The 21,457-nt window shown below is 44.8% G+C and overlaps 1 protein-coding gene across 1 annotated transcript in view; it reads left to right on the top strand.

The window, feature by feature from the left end:
- ANKRD44 (ankyrin repeat domain 44) overlaps positions 1-21,457 on the top strand; it is a 217,624-nt gene that overhangs the window by 163,009 nt on the left and 33,158 nt on the right. The window contains 4 exon segments of the mRNA XM_040357119.1: positions 2,221-2,308; positions 7,653-7,770; positions 7,991-8,207; positions 8,306-8,393. Of these exon segments, the coding sequence (XP_040213053.1) occupies positions 2,221-2,308; positions 7,653-7,770; positions 7,991-8,207; positions 8,306-8,393 (511 nt within the window).

Genomic DNA, 21,457 nt, shown 5'->3' with positions numbered 1-21,457 from the left:
CTCCACGCTCCTGCCCATTGAACTCAATGTAAAACCGCCCCCGCTAGCAGCCAAATAGAGCTGTGAATTGGCTGTAAAGCGCCGCTAAAATAGCGGCGCTTTACCGCCGACGCACCTCTCGCCCCAGTGTGAAAGGGGCCTAGGGGAGGATAGAGATTAGTTGGTGGTGCTCTCATCTTTATATCTACAAACAAGTTAAGCTCTGTGGTCCTCAGTTTATTTTAAAAAGTTTTTCCTGTTTGTCCTACAGTTCCTCTTGGATAGAATCTGATATATACAGTCCTCCAAATGTTAATGGCGATGCTGATTGTCAAGTTAGAGACATTAATCTTGGTAACTGGTTGTGTTCATTCCTGCATTAGCACATATGCTTATTATGTGTGTCCTATTGATGGATGCTGCTGCATTGGGTAAAAACACTTTGCTTTCATTCATTCTGGCACTGCGGTAAGCGATGAACTTCATACGGTGAACTTCATACGGTGAATGCTATGTGTGTCACTTGCATTCCATGTTCTCTATTCATAAAAAACGTCTATTCTTTTCAAACAATACAAGGATACATGTAATAGGAGAAACAGATGAGCATCACAATCCCCCGTCTTCCAATTACAGAACATTTTTGTGAAATGAATACAATATGTTTTATGATTGGAGGAGGTGGAGTGTGTATGACCCACATAACCTTCACTGTATGCAGTGTACTAGTGCCTGGAGTCAAAGCTGTATCCTGGCCTAGGCCAACAAGGCCCAGGCCTAGGGAAGCACTTTGCAGGGTGGCATCACGGAAACAGTCCCTCCCGGCTTGCGCTACACTGTTAGTGTAGTGCCAGTCTTATGGGGCAGACTGGGCTGAGAGGCAAATTAGTCTTGCGCCCCCATAAAGCGGCCACAGTTCTTCCGGTATGCGGGTGGCCGCTGCTTCTAATTTTGACCGTCCTATCATCCATTGCCCCCCCCCCCTCAGGCCCTCAGAACTAGTGTACTCACTCGAAAATTTCAGGGCGGGTCTTAAACAGAAAGGGGTGTGGTCTTGACAGAAAGGGGTGGGTCATATAAAAAATTAGGGGTGCACAAGTTTAGTCAGGCCTAGGGCAGCACAAAACCTAAATACACTACTGCCTGTAGTGTAATTGTTAGAGCTGAAAGTTTTGCAATTACAACAGTGTGAAGCCTCGTACACACGACCGAGAAACTCGACGGGCGAAACACATCGTTTTGCTCGTCAAGTTCCTTGTTAGGCTGTCGAGGATCTCGGCGAGCCAAATTTCTCCATTCCCGTAGAAGAAAAAGAAGACATGCTCTCTTTTTGGCTCGACGAGATCCTCGACAGTTTCCTCGTCGAAAAATGTACACACGACCGGTTTCCTCGGCAAAAAAAAAATACCAGCAAGTTTCTTGCTGGTTTTTGCAGAGAAACTCGGTCGTGTGTACGAGGCTTCAGAGTGAATGAAAGGTTTTACCTAACACAGCAGCATCCACCATTGGGACACACATTATTAACAGCAATTTTTCTCACATAGCAACTGTACAAAGATTACTAAATATGCTGTATGTTGTTAGCACTAAAACAAAATTAAAAATAATTAACTTAAAAAAAAAAAATTCTTAAATTCTATATATTCAAATAATTTTGCTGTGAGAACCAGGACAAGCTTTATGTTTTGTGGTCACTTTTTTTGTTGTTTTTCTTAATTTTTTGTCAAAGTCATGTACATCAATGAGAAACATTAGCTCAGCACCACAGAGTTATTAAAACATACGGTCACTTTGTTATACAGGCATACCCCACTTTTAAGTACACAACGGGACCAGAGCATGTATGTAAAACGAAAATGTACTTAAAGTGAAACAATACCCCTTTTCACTTCTAGGGTGTAGTGGGGGATCAGGGACTGTAGTGGGGGTGTCAAGAGCAGTAGTTGAGGTCTCAGGGGCTGTAGTGGGGGTGTCAGGGGCACACTGGAACAGGGCGGGGTATGCTCTCGGAGCTTCAGCTCCTTCTACTGCGGCTGCAAAATGTCCGTACAGTACTTGTAAGGCACTTTACATACACTCGCAGGTATGTCCTTACTCGCGAGTGTATGTAAAGTGAGTGTACTTAAAGAGGGGTATGCCTGTAGTCACCTTGTTACCACTCTTTCGAAAGTGCAATACGTGTAGATTTTCCATATAAATAATATTTAGAATAATATCTGTACTTTTTGTTTTTCCCCTTAGTTATAAATGGACATACCTCATGTTTACGTTTATTACTTGAAATAGCTGAACAGAATGAAGTTGTAAATGTGGTGGATGAAAAGAAACAGTAAGCTTTATGTTTTGCACACCTTGATTAGCACTTTTTTATCCAACCCCTTTAAATGTATTTTGCCAAGGTGCCCAATAGTTGTTCAGTTTCATGAATTGCCTCTTTCAGGCAAAAACACACCTAAAATAATAATTGACTAATTATGAATAATTCACTATATATTATGATTTATCTTTTGTGGAATTTTTGTGTGCTGCTGTATTTCAAATTTCCTGCCAGCTGACTAGTAGCCAAGCATGCGTCGACTTGATTCTGAGCATGCCTGGATTTTTAACCGATGGACGTGCCTACAAACGATCGGTTTTGTTCTATCGGTTAGGTATCCATCGGTTAAATTTAAAACAAGATTGCTTTTTCTTAACCTATGGATAAATAACCGATGGGGCCCACACAAGATCGGTTTGGTCCGATGAAAACGGTCCCTCAGACCGTTCTCATCGGTTTGACCGATCATGTGTACGCGGCATTAGACTACCTTAAGGCTCTGTTTCCACTACTGCGAGTTGTTGTGCGACTTGACACATGTGAAGTCCCATGTCAAGTCAAAACCCATGTATTTCAATGGTCCCCATTCTAATTGGTGCGACTCCAAAAAAGGTTCTTGCACTACTTTGTTCCGACTTCGGTGCGACTTGTTCTCACATGGTTTTCATCAGTTGAATGACATTGCGTAAAAAAAATTGCATTGCAAAGTCACATTGTATATCGCACGACTTTGGGGTTGCAATAGTGGATACAGAGCCTTACCAGGGGAAATTATGGGCATACAACTAATATTTGTGGCAAGAATCCACAGATTTTTGCAGCCTTTGATCGCAGGTATACAGTATGTGAATAGGTGTGGATGGGATATCTGTACAAAGCAATGACAGGAGCCATGGCTGTTCACATACTGTAGGAATATCTGCAGATGCAGCAGTTACCTGCAGTCAGGGACAGACGTCCGACCCTGGATGAAGTCTGTTCATTTCTCTCTGTTGCTAATTACATGAAACATAACCACAAAAGGTGTTTATGCAGTAGATACCTACAGCAGCTTGTATTTTCCCTCTCTACTCTAATGTGCCCAAGAGGGAAAGGTAGGTGGCACAGAGACAGTGAAATAAAAAGAGTTGAGATGGGTAGAAGAGAAGTCCTCTGACCAGCAGGAATGAGGTGGATGGGAGGCACTGTGTCCAAAAGGAGGAGGTAGGTAGTATAAGGAGGAGGTTTAAGCTTGAAGATGCTGTGAGGAGGAAGGTGGTCTATGACCTGGGAGGTAAGGTAGGGTGGTAGGGAGACACAGTGGCCAGAGGAGGAGGTGGTGGGAAGTACAACAGAGGCACAGTATTACGTGTGCTTCTGTTTTAATTCAAAAAGTGGCAAAACGGAAGTTAAGTTATTTTATTATTAAGGATACAGCGCTTATTGTTTTCTGTAATTTGTCTTGTTCATCATGACATCAGTAAACTATGGTTGCTATAAAAAGTAAGCAGCTTGAGACCTGATAACAGCTTTGCCAATGTTTTGCAAAAGCATATGGAGAGCTGCACTGGAGCTGCACTGGATTCTGAGTGCTCCAACTTTAGCAAATCAATTCTATTGTTCTTTTACAAGCTTAGGCCCTAGTTCTTGTTTACACTTGCCATGAACATAGGTGGTTGAGCCATGGTACTGCCCCACAACTGCCACCTTTAGCCCACGTTCACGTCAGGCCGGTTTGACATGTCAAATCGCATTTCAAATCGCCAGCTATTGCCGGCAACAGACCGGCCACCATGCATTTACGGCAGCAGGGCGACCGCTCTGCGCCAGATCACATACCTTGTGATCAAACACAGCGAGAGCCCAGCGGCAGGTATCATGGACTTACACAGTACACAGGCAGAACGACATATGTAAACAAGGCAGATTGCCGTTCTGTCAATAGGAAAGGTATTGACCCTGTGTTTCTACCAGGCAGGAACATGGATCTTTGCCTTCCCCTAGTCAAAGCACCTCCCACACAGTGATTAGACACAGGCTAGGCACGCAGTTAACCCTTTGATCGTCCCTGATGTTAACCCCTATCCAGCCAGCGGTATTAGTACAGTGATTATAGCCGTCTTTACCGCAGGGCAAAAAGGGGCAGCTGCCCAGGGCCCTTAAGCCACGGTCCGCCCGTCGCCTGACTGCACTTTCTGCGCACAGAAGGCAGCACCCGGCCGGGCATCGACGCACTGTGCAGTCTCTGCTGCTGAATATTTTCTCTAGCAAGGAGCGAGGAGAGAGGAGTGGGCGAGGCCTTGAGCTCCACTGACGCTCTGACCCCACCCCTTGCCGTGAATGGTGTGTGCGCTACACGGCGGTAGGCCTCGGGGAGGTAGGAGTCGGACTGCGCAGTGGAGCCGAAGCAGAGTGCTCCTGTGAGTGAGGCAGCTCAGGCAGCCACTGATCAGAGCGAGCTGAGCTGGCCAGGACCGGACAAGGTAGGTCTTTCTCCTACCTAGGCTCCTGCTCCCCATATAGGTAGTTAATCCAGACAGTTAGTTAGTAAATCCTGACCAGTCCAGGCTGTGGCTGTGTCCAGAAGGATTTATTTGCATGGCCTGGGCCACACCAGACCAGACACTGCTTGATGGGCCTACTTTAGGCTGGGGGCCACATTTTCAAAGGCACAGCATCCTATTCATTTGAATGGGCTGCTATGCCTGCGTTTCCCACAGAAAAAAAATCCATCCTGCTTTTGCACCATGTGACTTACCTGCAGTTCATTCACTGGCAAGCTTGCTGCATTTTTAGGTATGTGGGCCATGCATTTAAAAACACAGTGCATTTGCGTTAACTGTGTCATGCAAACGCACTGTGTTTTTAAATGCATGGCCCACATACCTAAAAACGCAGCAAGCTTGCCAGTGCAGGAACTGCAGGTAAGTTGCATGGTGCAAAAGCAGGGTGGATTTTAAGGCCACTGAAATTTTATGTGTGTGTTTGTTTTTTTAAATGTTAGGGTGGAGAGCTATTTCATGGGGGGGGGGGGCCCTAAGAAAATGTTTGCCCAGGGTCCAATCCATATTAAAGACGGCCCTGACAGTGATAGTGCATATTTTTTAGCACTGATCACTGTATTAGTGTCGCTGGTCCCCAAAAAGTGTCAAAAGTGTAAGATAGGTGTCCAATTTGTCCACCGCAATCTCGCAGTCCCGCTATAAGTCATTGATCGCCACCATTACTAGTAAAAAAAGAAATAAAGAAATAAAACAATCCCATAGTTTGTAGACGCTATGGGCCTGATCCACAGCCAGCCGGTGTAACTTAAATATTCGGAATTAAGTTACACCGCCAGAAAATTTCTACCTAAGTGCCCGATCCACAAAGCACCCCCCCTTGAAATTTTCTGCGGTGTAACTTAAATCCGGCCGGTGCAAGGCGTTCCTAATTTAATGGGGCGAGTCCCATTTAAATTAGGCGCGCTCCCGCGCCGGACGTACTGCGCATGCTCCCGTCGTCATTTTCCCGACGTGCTTTGCGCGGTTTTACGTTGCGCCGGGTTTTGAGAATCGCGACGGGCGTAAAAAAAAAAATACGAGTTGCGGCGGGAAAAAAAAATAAAAATAAATAAAAAGACAGCGAAGCGGGATAGAAGGGTCTACTTTTACAAGGTCTAAACAGTTTAGGCCTTGTAAAAGCAGCCCTAATATTGCGACGGCAAACTAATACTTACGGAGAAAAAACGAAGCGTAAAAGCTTTGTGGATCTCCGTAAGTGCTAATTTGCATACCCGAAGCGCCATTTCGACGAGAAATGCCCCCAGCGGCGGGTGCGGTACTGCATCCTAAGATCCGACAGTGTAAGTCCCTTACACATGTCGGATCTTCTGCCTATCTATGAGAAACTGATTCTGTGGATCAGTTCCATAGATAGAAACAGGGATACGACGGCGTATCAGTAGATACGCCGGCGTATCCCTTTTGAGGATCAGGCCCTATAACTTTAACTTTGTAGTTTGTAGACGCTATAACTTTTGCACAAAACCAATCAATATACGCTTGCTGGGATTGTTTTATCAGAAATATGTAGCAGAATACATATTGGCCTAAATTGATGAAGAAATTTGATTTTTTACATTTGTTTTTATTGGATATTTTATGAGCTTTCTGCTCATATTTTATAGCAGAAAGTAAAAAAAAATATTTATATATTTTTTAAAAATTGTCAGTCTTTTTTTGTTTATAGTGTAAAAAAGAAAAACCGCAGAGGTGAACAAATATCATCAAAACAAAGCTTTATATGTGGGGGGGAAAAAAGGACAACATTTTTATTTGGGTACAGTGTTGCACGACCGCGCAAAAAATGACCTGGTCATTTGGGGGGGGGGGGGGGGGGGAATTCCTGGAGGTCAAGTGGTTTTACCCCTGTCACATTTGCCTGGAAGTACAGCCACCAAATGCACTTCACTCAAGTACATGTGTGCTGCAGGCTTTACTGAGTTAAAACAGGTGCTGAGGAGGTGATGTATTGGCTTCTCTCTGCCTGCCAAATCTGCCAAATGCCTCTGGAAAGCAATCCAATGCAGATTGCTTTTCAGAAGGTTGAAAGGTCTGTGGCATGTGTAAAGGAATGCTTTTCTGTAAAATGTTGCAGCAAGCTTTATGCTTCACTACAGATTGCTGAAGGAGGACTACAAGTATCAACACTTGCATGCATGAAGCCTTATAGACCTCTGTATATAAAAAGGTATGTTATAAATAAACTACTGAGAACTGGAGCTAACTATAGCAACTGGCCCTCTGGAAGCTTTTCCCCCCAGGCCACTACGCTATTTTCACTGACAATTGTGCGGTCATGCAATACTGTACATGAATTAAATTTATACGTTTCTTTCCACACAAATAGAGCTTTCTTTTGGTGATATTTGATCCTCACTGGTTTTTTATATAAACAAAAAAAGCCTGAAAATGTTGAAACAATATTTTTTACTTTCTGCTGTAAAACATGTATTTCTTCATGAATTTAGGCCAAGATGTATAAGTGTATGTTATTTGGTTTGCATGAAAGTTTTAGCGTCTACAAACTATGGTGTATATATACACTGGAAGTTTTTTTTTAATACTAGGAAAGACCAGCTACTTGCTGCACCCCATCCCCCCCCAACCTAAATTTTTTTTTAAATAAACCTAAATAAATTATATTAAAAAACCATATGGTTTGCAGTCCAAGTCCAACTACTGTTAAATTTCAGTATATTGATGGAAACTACTAGTTGGATACCTGTGAATGTTTGTGTGTAGCTATGTTCACGTTTTAAATAACCTTTTTGAGTTAGATGGGAGATTAAGAGAGAATTTTGTTCTTAACCAATTTTTTTTTTTTTAACCAATAGAACACCTTTGATGCTCGCAGTTGAATATGGGCACATTGATGCTGTTTCCTTGTTACTTGAAAAAGAAGCATCGGTAGATGCAAAGGATATATATGGATGTACAGCTTTGCACAGAGGAGTACGTTCATTGTGTTTTGTAAAACAATTTAAACACATAAACACAAACAAATACTGAGCAACTGTACTGCTTATGATAATTCATACACCACATTTATTTTTATTTTTTTTCACAAACATACACCACATTTTATCCTGCAAAACAATGAAAAATGATTTAAACAAAACTCCATGATGATGCATTAAACTTACTTAGATTTGATTGTGACATGTATTCTTAGGTAATGACAGGCCATGAAGAATGCATTCAGATGCTACTGGATCAGGAAGCATCGGTATTATGTACAGATCTAAAGGGACGGACGCCGCTTCATTATGCCGCTTCTCAGGGACATTCTACACTGCTTAGTGAATTGTTGCAGATTGCACTTTCAGAAGAAGACTACAGCTTCAAGGACAATTACGGGTATACGCTTTTGCATTGGTCATCATATAACGGTAAGTCAATCGTGTAAACGTGAAGCTTAACAAACACAGATATGTTTGTGCTTTAACACATAGCAAAACCATGCCCTAATAATACTGTTTTTCTGCAGGCAATGAAAATTGTTTAGAGGTACTTTTGGAACAAAGGCCTTTCCGGAATATCAGTGGAAATCTTTTTTCACCTCTACACTGTGCAGTGTATGTATTTTTAAATCTCCTTTTTTTTTTTCTACAAAATACTAATGTCATAGTAGCGCTTTAACATGAACATTAACAATCACAAGTATTCTGTGAAGTGAACCTTTTTTGTATAAGGATTCTCTGGAAATAATTTAATAATTTAGTTCAATATAACATTGTACATAAATATAACGAGGAACTACCAAACCACTAATTTCACAATTTTAGATATGCAGAATATATATGTGCTTTTTAACTGGCAGTCTATATGTAACTCTAGTGAGTTATTTACTAGACCAAGCCACATTACATAAAATTCACAATTGCAGGTCTTGCCCTTCAAATGTCACCTCTCTGCACATTGTACTATAAATGAACATTATCACACTTCTAGGGTCTTTTTGTGATCTCCTCCTCTCCTACACTTTTTAAATACCCCCTTCCTCAGCTCCCAGCTTCTTTGTGTGACCTATTTATAATTATATTTTAACATCTCCACCCTGGTGCTTATACAACAGTTTTCACCATCAGTCACGTTCTCTAAAGCCGCGTACACACGATCGGTTCGTCTGGTGAAAACGGTCTGATGGACCGTTTTCATCAGACGAACCGATCGTGTGTGGGACCCATCGGTTTGTTATCCATCGGTGAAAAAAACTAGGAACTTGTTTTAAAATCATCTGATGGTTAAAAAACCGATCGTCTGTGGGCACGTCCATTGGTTAAAAATCCATGCATGCTCAGAATCAAGTCTTAGAAGCATTGAACTTAATTTTTCTCAGCACATCGTTGTGTTTTACGTCACCGCGTTCTGACACAATCATCTTTTTAACTGATGGTGTGTAGGCACGACTGATGAAAGTCAGCTTCATTGGATATCTGATGAAAAAATCCATCAGTCCGTTTTCATCGGATGGACCGATGGTGTGTACACGGCATAACTTCTAGCTGTCTCAGACTTCATGGAACCTTGGGATGTGATACATCTGTAGAACAGTGTGTTTATTGTTTAACACATTTCCATACCTCCTATCATGTTCTGAACACTCAACATCTGCCTTGTCACATTTCATGTTGATTGGATTAGGTGACTGAACTACCCGTTTGGCTATAAATGGTCTCTGGCATTCACAAGGAGTGCTACTAGCTATACCATTAGCTACATGAATGAGAACCTTCTCTGAAACCAACGTTTACTCTGCCTCACAGGAATTCAACATTGGTAGCAGGATGTAAAATACAAGCATACCTGCAGCTAAAAGGGATTTTCAAGCAGAAAATATATAGAAAACCACTGTACACAGGTGCCTTACAGGGTACTGCTCACACACATGCTCTGAAAACACAATTCACGATGGAAACATTAAAATTAGCATGGATTATGTGATGTATGGCCAAACGTGTATACCAATAATTTACCCTTGCTGCCCATTCCATACCATTCTGAAACTATGATATTGCCCCTCACCTTTGCAAATACAACAGTCCCCACTCTACTTGGAAGGCTTTCCATAAAATATTGGAGTTTGTTTGGATGCCTGCAAATGTTTGGCTATAAGGTGTACTACATTTACTGTAGCCCTTTGCAATTAGAACCAACTAGCTACACAGCCATAGTAAGTTGCACCAACAAGGATATGGTTGAAGGTTTTGTAGGCCAAAGTCTTTAAACAGGAGCTTCATCTTATCTACCTAAAGCCAGATTTCAACTTTCTAATAATTGTCCCCATTTAAATAAAACATATCATATAATCCATGGAGTCCAACTATGTCTATTTTGTCGGAATTGCTCCCATACCTCCATCTTGAAATGGGATCCTGCATATGCAAAACCATTCTGCGGGTCTTGGCCAGGTCTACTGACATAAAGGGGGAAGGGTTGGGACTTGATCATGTAAATAAATTATATCCCAATGAGCAGTAAGATGTTTCCAAAGGCAGAGATTCAAAGACATGTACTCACTATTATTCATGGTCAAAATATAAAGAAGTCATTGGAGGCTGGTCATTGACCTGAAAGTATTATATTAGTAGATTTGAAAGCTGTATATTTCCATATTCCAATGCAGCCAGATTGTCAGTGTTATATATGCTTTTTCAGAATTGGGGGAGCAAACTATCAGTTCCTCTGCTTGCCCATTGGGCTAACCATCTCTTTTTATGTTTTTTACAAACGTAATCTTAAGAAAGGTGTCCACATGCACTATTATTTAGATAACATCTTAGTCCTTGCAAAAAAACAAACAAAACTATAGCTCCACAGGGAGAAAGATCTCTTCAGAGGTTCAGGTGGATTATCTGTCACAAGAAGAGCAGCCTGTCTCCCCTTCAGTCATTGGTTTACTTAGGGGCACAGTTGGATACACAGAACAACACTCATTTACATTTCAGTCACATCCATCTAACTGCTGGTCCAGGTGATTCTTGGATCCGTCTCTCCCAAATGGACTACTCACAAACACATGCAAAGCCACACGCCGCTCTCACAAAACAACACAATTTTGCTCCCATAAGAGAAAATACTGATCATATGTAGTTGCATAGTAGTCCTAGAAATATATCATCTGTCAACAACTCAGTTTCTAGTGATAGCCTAGGTACACTGGAATCCAGAATATAGATGTGTTTTGTCTGGAAAATCCAATAAACATTAAAAAAAAATAAAAAAAAATTCTCAAGCCAAGGACCCTGGCCCTTGATTACAGGTATGCCTTTCTTCTGGTCAAAAATCAAGTTTCTTCTGAGACTTCTGTCAGAGTCGAAGTCATAGCGATTATGCCTAACTTGCCAAACCACCCTTGATTTTCCTTCCTGTTACAACTGAATGTGAAGGACTCTGTACCATTGCCAAACCTCACAGATCTACTACAACAGGGCCAGAAAAAATACACCCACGCCCCTTGAATCTCAAATTGATGGCCTGCTTCTAGAAAGGCACAACCTAATGGCAGGGCTGGTGCAAGGATTTTTGACACCCTAGGCGAAACCTAATTTTGCCGCCCCCCCTCCATAGGCTCCGCCCCTCACTGAGATTTTTGCGATGCCTCTTCACCTATTTCTTCAGCCGTGGTCCACAGGCCTGCACCTGTGCCTCTGGATCCGGCCCGAAGACAAATAGTGGATGGCAACGGCTCGCTTCCTCACACCAGCCATGGTCCACAGGCTAGGACAGTATACAGACAAACTGTGTACAGTAACTGCCTGTCTGTACGAGCAGACAGATACACTGACAATGTTTTACAGGCTCCTACTAAAAATAATAATAAATGCACATTTTTGAACCTGCAAAAATATCTGCATTTATTTATTTTTTTACAAAGGTGGACTTGAACCTTCACACCTCAGATCGCCCCAATTTCTGTATTTTCAGGTCTCAGATTAACACAATTCTTCCACCTTCACACTTCAGATCACCCTAAATGCCTGTTCCCCTCTGCACCCCCTTCCGTACCTCTGTTCCCCTCTGCACCCCCTTCCACACCTCTGTTCCCCTCTGCACCCCCTTGCGCACCTCTGTTCCCCTCTGCACCCCCTTCCACACCTCTGTTCCCCTCTGCACCCCCTTCCGCACCTCTGTTCCCCTCTGCACCCCCTTCCACACCTCTGTTCCCCTCTGCACCCCCTTCCGCACCTCTGTTCCCCTCCGCACCTCTGTTCCCCTCTGCACCCCCTTCCACACCTCTGTTCCCCTCTGCACCCCCTTCCACACCTCTGTTCCTCTCTGCACCCCCTTCCACACCTCTGTTCCCCTCTGCACCTCTGTTCCCCTCTGCACCCCCTTCCACACCTCTGTTCCCCTCTGCACCCCCTTCCACACCTCTGTTCCCCTCTGCACCTCTGCACCCCCTTCCACACCTCTGTTCCCCTCTGCACCCCTCTGCATCCCCTTCCACACCTCTGTTCCCCGTCCACACCTCTGTTCCCCGTCCACACCTCTGTTCCCCTCTGCACCTCTGTTCCCCTCTGCACCCCCTTCCACACCTCTGTACCCCTCTGCACCTCTGTTCCCCTCTGCACCCCCTTCCACACCTCTGTTCCCCTCTGCACCCCCTTCCACACCTCTGTACCCCTCTGCACCTCTGTTCCCCTCTGCACCCCCTTCCACACCTCTGTTACCCTCTGCACCCCCTTCCACACCTCTGTTCCCCTCTGCACCTCTGTTCCCCTCTGCACCCCCTTCCACCCATCTGTACCCCTCCGCACCCCCTCCGGGCTTTTTTCAGCGGGAACGCGGGGGAACGCAGTTCCGGCACCTCCAGCACTGAATGTACTGAATGTATGTAATGGCAAGGGGTGCTGTGGTTTGCTTGGAGGGCTTATTGATGCTAGTTGCAACTGTTATCGCTGGGGGGAAATCTATTGCTGCTGGGGGTCTGTTGTTGGGGAGGTCTATTGTTGCCAGTGGGGGAACTATGTAATCTGTTGCTGGTAGATGATCTATTGTTGCTGGGGGGTCATATGTTGCTGCAAGAGGTCTACAGTTGAGGAAGAGCCTATTGTTTCTGGCTGCTGTAGGTTCTTTTGATGCTGGCTGCTGGAAGATCTATTGCTGTTGGGGACGTTATTTTTGTGGGGGGTTTATTGATACAGGGGAGGATTTATTGTTGTTGGGGATCTATTGTTGCTGGGGGGGGGGGGGGGGTCTACTGATTGCAGTGGTTATTTTACTGCTTTTTGTGCTATTAACAAATTCCATAAAAATTACCTAGAAACACAACATGATACTTTGGTTCTTTACTCTTGAAAAGGGGCAGTACAGAGAGGTGGATAGGAGATCAAACCAATGGACAGTGCTCAGAGGTGGGTAGGGGGCGGAGACAAGGGGTGACTCAAAAGTTGGAGTACCTGGACCTATTTTCGGAGAAAAAAAGCCCTGCCCAGTACCATATTACCCATTTAATTTGAATGAATTTTAACATGACTGTCACTGAATTCTATATTTTTTTTATTTATTTTTTACTAAGAAAGCTAGAATCCTTTAAGTGCAGGTCAAATATGATCCCTGCTGATCAGTGACATTTACTGTACAATATATTAAGAGGGGCTCCCCTTATTTTTTCTAGCAAAATGTTTTACTTTTATAAAAAAAAACATGCTTTTTTGCTTACGCTTTCTTTAATTGAAATAATACAACTGATTATTTTTTTAAGCTGATACATATGGGCATCTAATTACAGAATTTAAAATGCCTACATGGAAGGTATTTTAACTGTCATGCCTCATACACACGATCGGTTTTCCCGGTGACGGAAAGCTGAGACCCTGCTCCCCTACGCAGGAAAACTGCCATGAGAGCTTTGGCCGGGAGTCCCGGGCCGTGTATATGCTCCACCGCAGGCTTTTCCCATAGGAAAACTGCCAAGAAAAATACAGCTGGGAATCCCGGCAGGAAAATAGAAGACATGCTCTCATTTTTCCTGCAGGGATTCCAGGCGGTTTTCCTGTCGGGAAAACTGCCATGGAGCATACACATGGCCAGTTTTCCCTGCCAAAAGCTGTCAAAAAAAAGGAGGGAGCAGGGGGGTGGGGGGAGAGAGAGAGATGGAAAGAGACAATGGAAGGAGAGAAATTAAAGAGACAGGAAGAGAAAGTTCCCCCAGGCTGGGAAAGGGGTGGGGTCTATTAAACATGCCCAGGCTGGTAAACATGGTGTTTCTTTTAAAAGCCCTGATAAAAAGATGAGCCAGGTTGGTGAATTGATTATTCAATTAAGCAATGCAGCCTAAGCATGATGCCTGCTGTGAAACTTTGACATTACTTTCTTTTCTTGGTTCACAGTGCAGACATATGTAGGTAGATTCACAAAGAGTTAGGCCGGCTTATCTACAGATAAGCCGACCTAACTATGAATCTAAGCCGACCTATGTTTAAGTGTATTCTCTAACAGAGATACACTTAAACATATCTAAGATAGGACGGCTTGCGCCGTCCTATCTTAGATTGCAATGTTTTGGCTTACCGCTAGGTGGCTGTGATACATTTGCCTATATGTCTCAGTTTAATTCTCCCTGCTTGCTTGTGATTACCATCCGGTTATTGAAGTGCTAATGTCCCCTCACTATTTCTAAAGGTTAATTGATCTATTGTGTTGTGTGAAGGAGATCTGTGTTTATGTGGCTTGTGTTAATTATTCTGATTGCTTCATTGTGGTAATTATCTCTCTATATGCGGGGTCGAGTTGTCTAGTTAATGTATTTAGTACAACTAGTACTCAACTCCACTGATGTCATTATCTAAAGAAAATGTGTTTTCAGACTCGGCTCCGTCGTGTCTGCCTACTCATCTGTATGGAAGCCCCAGTGTGAGGGGGGCGGAGATTTGTCATTGTAACAGTTTTGGAAATGACATATAAGCTGTGTGTTATAACATTAAACTCAGTCTTGGTTCCAGCATCCAGTCTTGACTCATGTGTGGGGGATCCTGTGATGGTCTTGTATGGAGAGGAGGGAATGCTTGACGGGGATATCATACCGATACCGTCACAGTGGCGCTTCCATTGCGGCCGGCGTAGATTATGTAAATGAGCCTTTGCGACGATTCACGAACAAACACGAGCCCGCCGCAGTCGATTTACGTCGTTTCCGTACGCGATAGGCCGCCTAAAGTTATTCCACCCATTTTCTTGTGAAAAAAAAAGTTATTCCACCTATGAGGTGGAATAACAATGTTAAGTATGGCCGCCGTTCCCGCCGCGAGGTTCGAATTTTTTACGTCGTTTGCGCAAGTCGTCCGCGAATCGGGATTTATGTTGTTTACGTACGCGTCGAAATCAGGAGGCCCGTACGGCCTACTTAGCCGCAATGCGCACTGGGAGATGTAGTCGCCCGGCGCATGCGCAGTGACAAAAAACGTCAAAAAACTTGAGGTCAAGCCTCATTTCCATACAACACGCCCCCCTCCAAGTCATTTGAATTAGGCGCGCTTACGCCCGCTCGTTTTAGGCTACGTCGCCGAAAATTAGCAGGTAAGTGGTTTGAGAATCACTACTAGCCTAAATAATTTACGGCGGTGTAGCCTAAAAAGACTAGGCTAGGCCGTCCTAATTTTAGGCCAAGGTACGTGAATCTACCTAATGGTACTGAAAGTGTATGCAAACACTGAACAATTAACTTCTCTTATTTGCTCCCTTTTGGTCTGTTAAACATACCATTGGGATCATTTTGCGTTATGTGTTATTTTGTGTTATTTAAAAAAAAAACTACTAGGTCTCATATTTGACTACAGATAAATATCCTTTATGTTGTAGAGATCTCAGGATTGTAGTGGTTGAGTAGTTTAGTAAGCACTGGATGGGGCTATCAACACGCCACAAAAATGCTGTGTGTTGTCAATACACCGCTTAAGGCTGCATTCACACCTGAATGTTTTGTAGCCTGAAGCTCTAAAACGCTAGAGGGGAAAAAATACATTATTCTCTATGGAGATGGTTAACATCTCCACTCCAAAACGCCTGAAGCCGAATGCCTGAAGCTCAAACAAGTTCTGGACCCTTTTTTGTCGTGCGAATCTGGCTGATTTGGGCATTTTTGAACGTTTGTATTCCCATAGAAACTAATGGAAATGCTCGATTCAAGCGTCTAGCGCAGGGGTGGGGAACCTTTTTTCTGCCGAGGGCCATTTGGATTTTTGTAACATCATTCGGGGGCCGTACAAAATGATCAACTTAAAAATTAGCCTGTTATAGCGGGGATTAAACGTGTCCCCCCCCCCTGCATCACTGGACCCCTCTACATTACACAGCGCCCTGCATCACTGGACCCCTTTACATTACACAGCACCTTGCACCTCTGGACCCCTTTACATTACACAGCACCCTGCATCACTGGACCCCTTTACATTACACAGCACCCTGCATCACTGGACCCCTTTACATTACACAGCACCCTGCACCTCTGGACCCCTTTACATTACACAGCACCCTGCATCACTGGACCCCTTTACATTACACAGCACCCTGCATCACTGGACCCCTTTACATTACACAGCACCCTGCATCACTGGACCCCTTTACAGTACACAGCACCCTGCATCACTGGACCCCTTTATATTACACAGCACCCTGCATCACTGTTCCCCTTTACATTACACAGCACCTTGCACATCTGGACCCCTTTACATTACACAGCACCTTGCACCTCTGGACCCCTTTATATTACACAGCACCCTGCATCACTGGACCCCTTTACATTACACAGCACCCTGTACCTCTGGACCCTTTACATTACACAGCACCCTGCATCACTGGACCCTTTACACTACACAGCACCTGCATCACTGGACCCCTTTACATTACACAGCACCCTGCACTGTGCAGAACATTAATACATGAGTTACCATGACCATTGACCAGTTCAGGACATTTACCTAGGGTTGCCACCTGTACGGGATTGACCCGGACAGTACGGGGTTTGAATCATGTGTCCGGGTCTCCTTCCGCCTTCTACCCGGACACATGATTTAAACTGTACTGTGGCTTAGCTGGTGGAGGAACACTAGTAGTTAAAGTTGGTAGGGGAAAGTTCTTATCCTTATACAGCAGTTCGGACAATTTAATCTGAGCCCCAATGTCCTCTTCTATACAGATACACTGAGTAATGTAATTGCCGGGATCAGCAGCACAAGGATTACTCTGCAGGGACTATTTGATGGTTTTCGGGCTCAGGCGGAGTACTCCTTGTGCAGAGGTTCTCGGCAATTACATTACTCAGACAGGGTATCTTTATAGAAGAGGACGTGGGGAGATTAGATTGTCAGGACTCAGAACTGCTGAATAAAGATAAGAACTTTCCCCTAATGACATTGTGATTTTTTTTAAATATGCAGCATGGGGGGAGGGGGTAAATGTCCTGCACTGGTCATAGTAACTCACAGTGCAGGACATTAATACATGAGTTACTATGACCAGTGCAACTGTGTAGGTAGGACATTTACCCCCTCTTCCCACCGCCATGCTGAATATTAAAAAAATCACAGACAGTCATCACCGTTAATAATCTTCAGACTGCATACAGAATGATGCAGTCTGAAGATTATTAACTTTGATGACTGTCTGTGATTTTTTTTAATATGCAGCATAGCGGCGGGGAGAGGGGGGTAAATGTCCTGCACAGTGCACAGAACATTAATACATAAGTTACCATGACCAGTGCAGGACATTTACCCCCCTCCCCCCGCCGCTATGCTGCATATTAAAAAAACTCGCTGTATTTCATGATGCTGTCTGGCTGCCTTACTTGCTGCTGGAAATGGTTCCTCGTCGGTGGCGCTGGCTCGTCCTCTCTATGCTCCTCCCATCAGTGCCATCCCAGCCAGCATGAATGGTGATCCCCGCCCGCCGTGAGTGACGTCACGCCGCCGGGCGGGGTTGTAAACCTAGGGAAGCATCTTAGCTAAAGTGCAATGGCTGGAGGCTGGCGCCGGCTAACAGGGGCGGGCCGCAGGAGCGGAGTTAATGCTATTGGCTGGAGGCTGGCACCGGCTAACAGGGGCGGGCCGCAGGAGCGGAGTAAATGTATTTCTAAACACAGGTTCCCCACCCCTGGTCTAGCGTGACAACGAGTGTTTCTACGGGCGTTTTGACGCTTTAATCTGTTCTGTGTAATAGAATATTCACCCAGGAAGAAGATAAAAATCTACAAACATAGAAACAAATGATGAAAGAGATGAGCATTTTTCCTATTGGCTAAAATAAAAAACGATGAAGTTCAAAAACGTCGGACAACGCTGTATGCAAACGCGCGAATACGTGTTAATACGCGCGAAAAAACGTGCGACAAAACGCCGGAAAAAACGACCGAAGACGCTACGCTCAGGTGTGAATGCGGCCTTAGAACTAAGTGCATTCCTGGAAGATTAAAGTGATACTACAGGTTTGAGTATTATTTTTTTTAAATAACAAACATGTCATACTTACCTCCACTGTGCAGTTTGTTTTGCACAAAGTGGCCCCGAACGCCATCTTCTGGGGTCCCCCGGCGGCTCTTGCGGCTCCTCCCCACATCAGATAACACCGTAGGAGAAGCTCTCTCTCGGGGAGGTTACCTTGCGGGCGCCAGAATTTGGCGTCCATAGCTGTCAAATGCAGGACTCGGCCCCACCCCACCGGCGTCCGAGGCATTGGATTTGATTGACAGTAGTCAGAGCCAATGGCTGCGCTGCTATCAATCTATCCAATTAAGAGCCGAGAACCCCGGCAGAGAGATGGCATGTCCTCGCCGTAAGACATTCCAGGGCTCAGGTAATTAAAATGGGGGGGGGGGCTGGGGGGCTGGTGACTGCCAGGTGTTTTTTTACCTTAATGCAAAGGATGCATTAAAGCGGTTCTCCACCCTAAAGTGAAGTCCCGCTGATCGGAACCCTCCCCCCCTCCGGTGTCACATTTGACACCTTTCAGGGGGAGGGGGGTGCAGATACCTGTCTAAAGACAGGTATTTGCACCCACTTCCGGCCCGGCATTCACGGGCAAAAGATGGGCATTGCGTCACATCCCGTCGCCCCCCCCCCCCCCCGTTGTGTGCTGGGAACACTCGGCTCCCAGCACACAGCGGGAGCCAATCGGCGTGCACGGCGCGACTCGCGCATGCGCCGTAGGGAACCGGGCAGTGAAGCCGCATCGCTTCACTTCCTGGTTCCCTCAGCGTGGATGGAGGGGGAGCAGCAGGGGGACGAGCGATCGCTCGTGCTCTGCTGCGGACGCCGCTGGACTCCAGGACAGGTAAGTGTCCTTATATTAAAAGTCAGCAGCTGCAGTATTTGTAGCTGCTGGCTTTTAATATTTTTTGGGGGTGGAACATCCGCATTAAGGTGAAAAAACAGGAGGGTTTACAACCCCTTTAAAATTCTTGTTCCGTACTTGCTGTGTCTTCAAAGGGATACAATACAGGGAAATATGTAAGTATTGCAGAGATGGATTGCATATGTTTTTTTTTTTGGCCTTGATGCTTTAAAGTGTTACTAAACCCATGACCCTGCATTCACTATATCTGGTCTTCAGCAGTACACAGAACATGGATATGCAATTATTTTAGTAAATATAAACTGCTTAATACCTTTTCTCATCAGCAGTACATAGCTAGACTTGGGACTTCTATCAGTGTCTAGTTAAAGCTTGTAGTAAGAGTTTTCATACTGCACTGGCTGTCCTTTTAGGATGCAGGACCCTTGACCCTCTGTCTAGACAGTACTGATTGGCCCTGTGCTGATCACATGCACCCTCCCATGAAAAGAAAAACCTCTCTAGCAATACACACCAAACTGGGCATGTGCAGAGTGACTCCAGTAACTGTCTTATCCAGACATGTTTTGGAGACAATGAAAGAAGGGGAGGATCAGATAAGACAGGATCAAACAGATTTTTTGCACAATGCAGAGGATTAACCCCTTAGGTTCCACAGTGAGTATAACAAGCATGCTTTACTGCATATACACACTGATTTTATTGTTGTGGGTTTACTAAAATTTTAAAGACCAAGAGAAACTCCAGAAATGTGTAATTCCATTTATGAAAGAGGTTTTATATTAGGATTTTAAGTGAGGCAGTATTTTGTGCTCAAATTTCTTATAGTGTAGATCTAAAAACACCATCAGGTTCAGTTTTGTTTTTACAAGAAAAAAATGTTCCTTTATTGAGGCAAAAAGATTCAAGCATAATACAACACTGTCCAAAATGGACCAAATCTTGACAAGAATACAGAATACAGTACATGTGGAAGTCAAATAAAGCAGGCATACATAAGGAGCCTATAAATCACTCTAACAATTGTAGCTTCAATACTGCAGAACACCTTCCAATCTTATCATACCTGGAGCTCAAGCCGGTAACACGCCCCCACCCCCCATACTTCCGCGACTAGAATGCTACCCCCCCCCCCCACGCCGTCCACAGTTGCCAGATTTTTTCGAATTTTTGGGGACAGTTCCTGTTAATATACGTTAATTTGTACAGTGGTAACACAGCATTGAGAGATTTCTCCCATGACTCCATCGCCGGGGCGGAGGAGGCGTTCCAACGTAAGACAATTTCCCTCTTAGCATAAAAAAAGAGGTAAGTGAGAAGTAATTTGGTGTAGCGAGGCCTCTGATCGTCGTCCTGTATACCCAGGAGCACCAGCTCAGGGGAGACAGGAAGCGCCAGCTGGAGGCGACCATTAACGGTGTCCACTACCTTTTCCCAGTATCTAGCAATCTTAGGACAGCTCCAGAACATATGGAAATAGGTACCCACATCATTTCGGCAGCGGGGACAATCCTGTGTGCGTTGTGGGAACACCCTATGGAGCCTCTGGGGAGTATAATATACTCTATGCAGGAACTTGACCTGTATTAACCTCTCTCTAGTGGATATCAGTAAGGCAGAACTGTCCGCTAAGCAGTCATCCCAATCCTCCCTATCAAGATCCGGAATATCAGCTTTCCACTGATCCCAGAGTTTGTCAACCCTAGTGGAGTCGTTCTTCAGCAGGTCTAAATATAAGACAGATAGGGGCTTTTGCAGTCGCTCCTGGGCCAACAACTAGGTGGTGAGGTGAATTGAGCTCGAATGGCATGGCGCAGCTGGAGGTACCTGAAATACATCCACCCAGGCAATTGGTATTTGACCCGGAGGGTTGTAAACGGCATCAGGGCTCCTGCTGAAAAAATATCCCCAAGCGTTTAGATTCCGTACCTAGCCCAGACCTGGGGATCAGGGACCGTCCTAAGATGTGGAAGGTTGGGGTTCCCCCAAAGTGGACAGAAGGGGGACCAGCTCCGTGAGCGAAGAAGCCCCCGTCTGGCCACCGTCCAGGCCCTCAAGGTTGTACGAGTCGGTTGCTTAAAAGCCACATATGCCCTATGCCCCCTGTAAACTAGGTTACCCAGCTCACGGAGCGAACCAAGAACCGCCGCTTCTAGGCACACCGCCGTATTACCCTTAGAGAGAACAAACCACCACCGGACCGTGACTAGTACTGCCGCCCAGAAGTAAGTTTGGTAGTTTGGCAACGCCAGGCCCCCGCACGGAACAGGAAGCGTCAGGGTCGATTTAGCCAGTCTCAGAGTCGCGCCACCCCATATGAAGGAGCCTACGCACCGATCCACCTAGG

Source organism: Rana temporaria, chromosome 6, assembly GCF_905171775.1.
Source record: "Rana temporaria chromosome 6, aRanTem1.1, whole genome shotgun sequence".
Lineage (NCBI taxonomy): Eukaryota > Metazoa > Chordata > Amphibia > Anura > Ranidae > Rana > Rana temporaria.
Note: the sequence above shows the minus strand (reverse complement) of the source record. Positions and strands in the feature narration are given on the sequence as shown.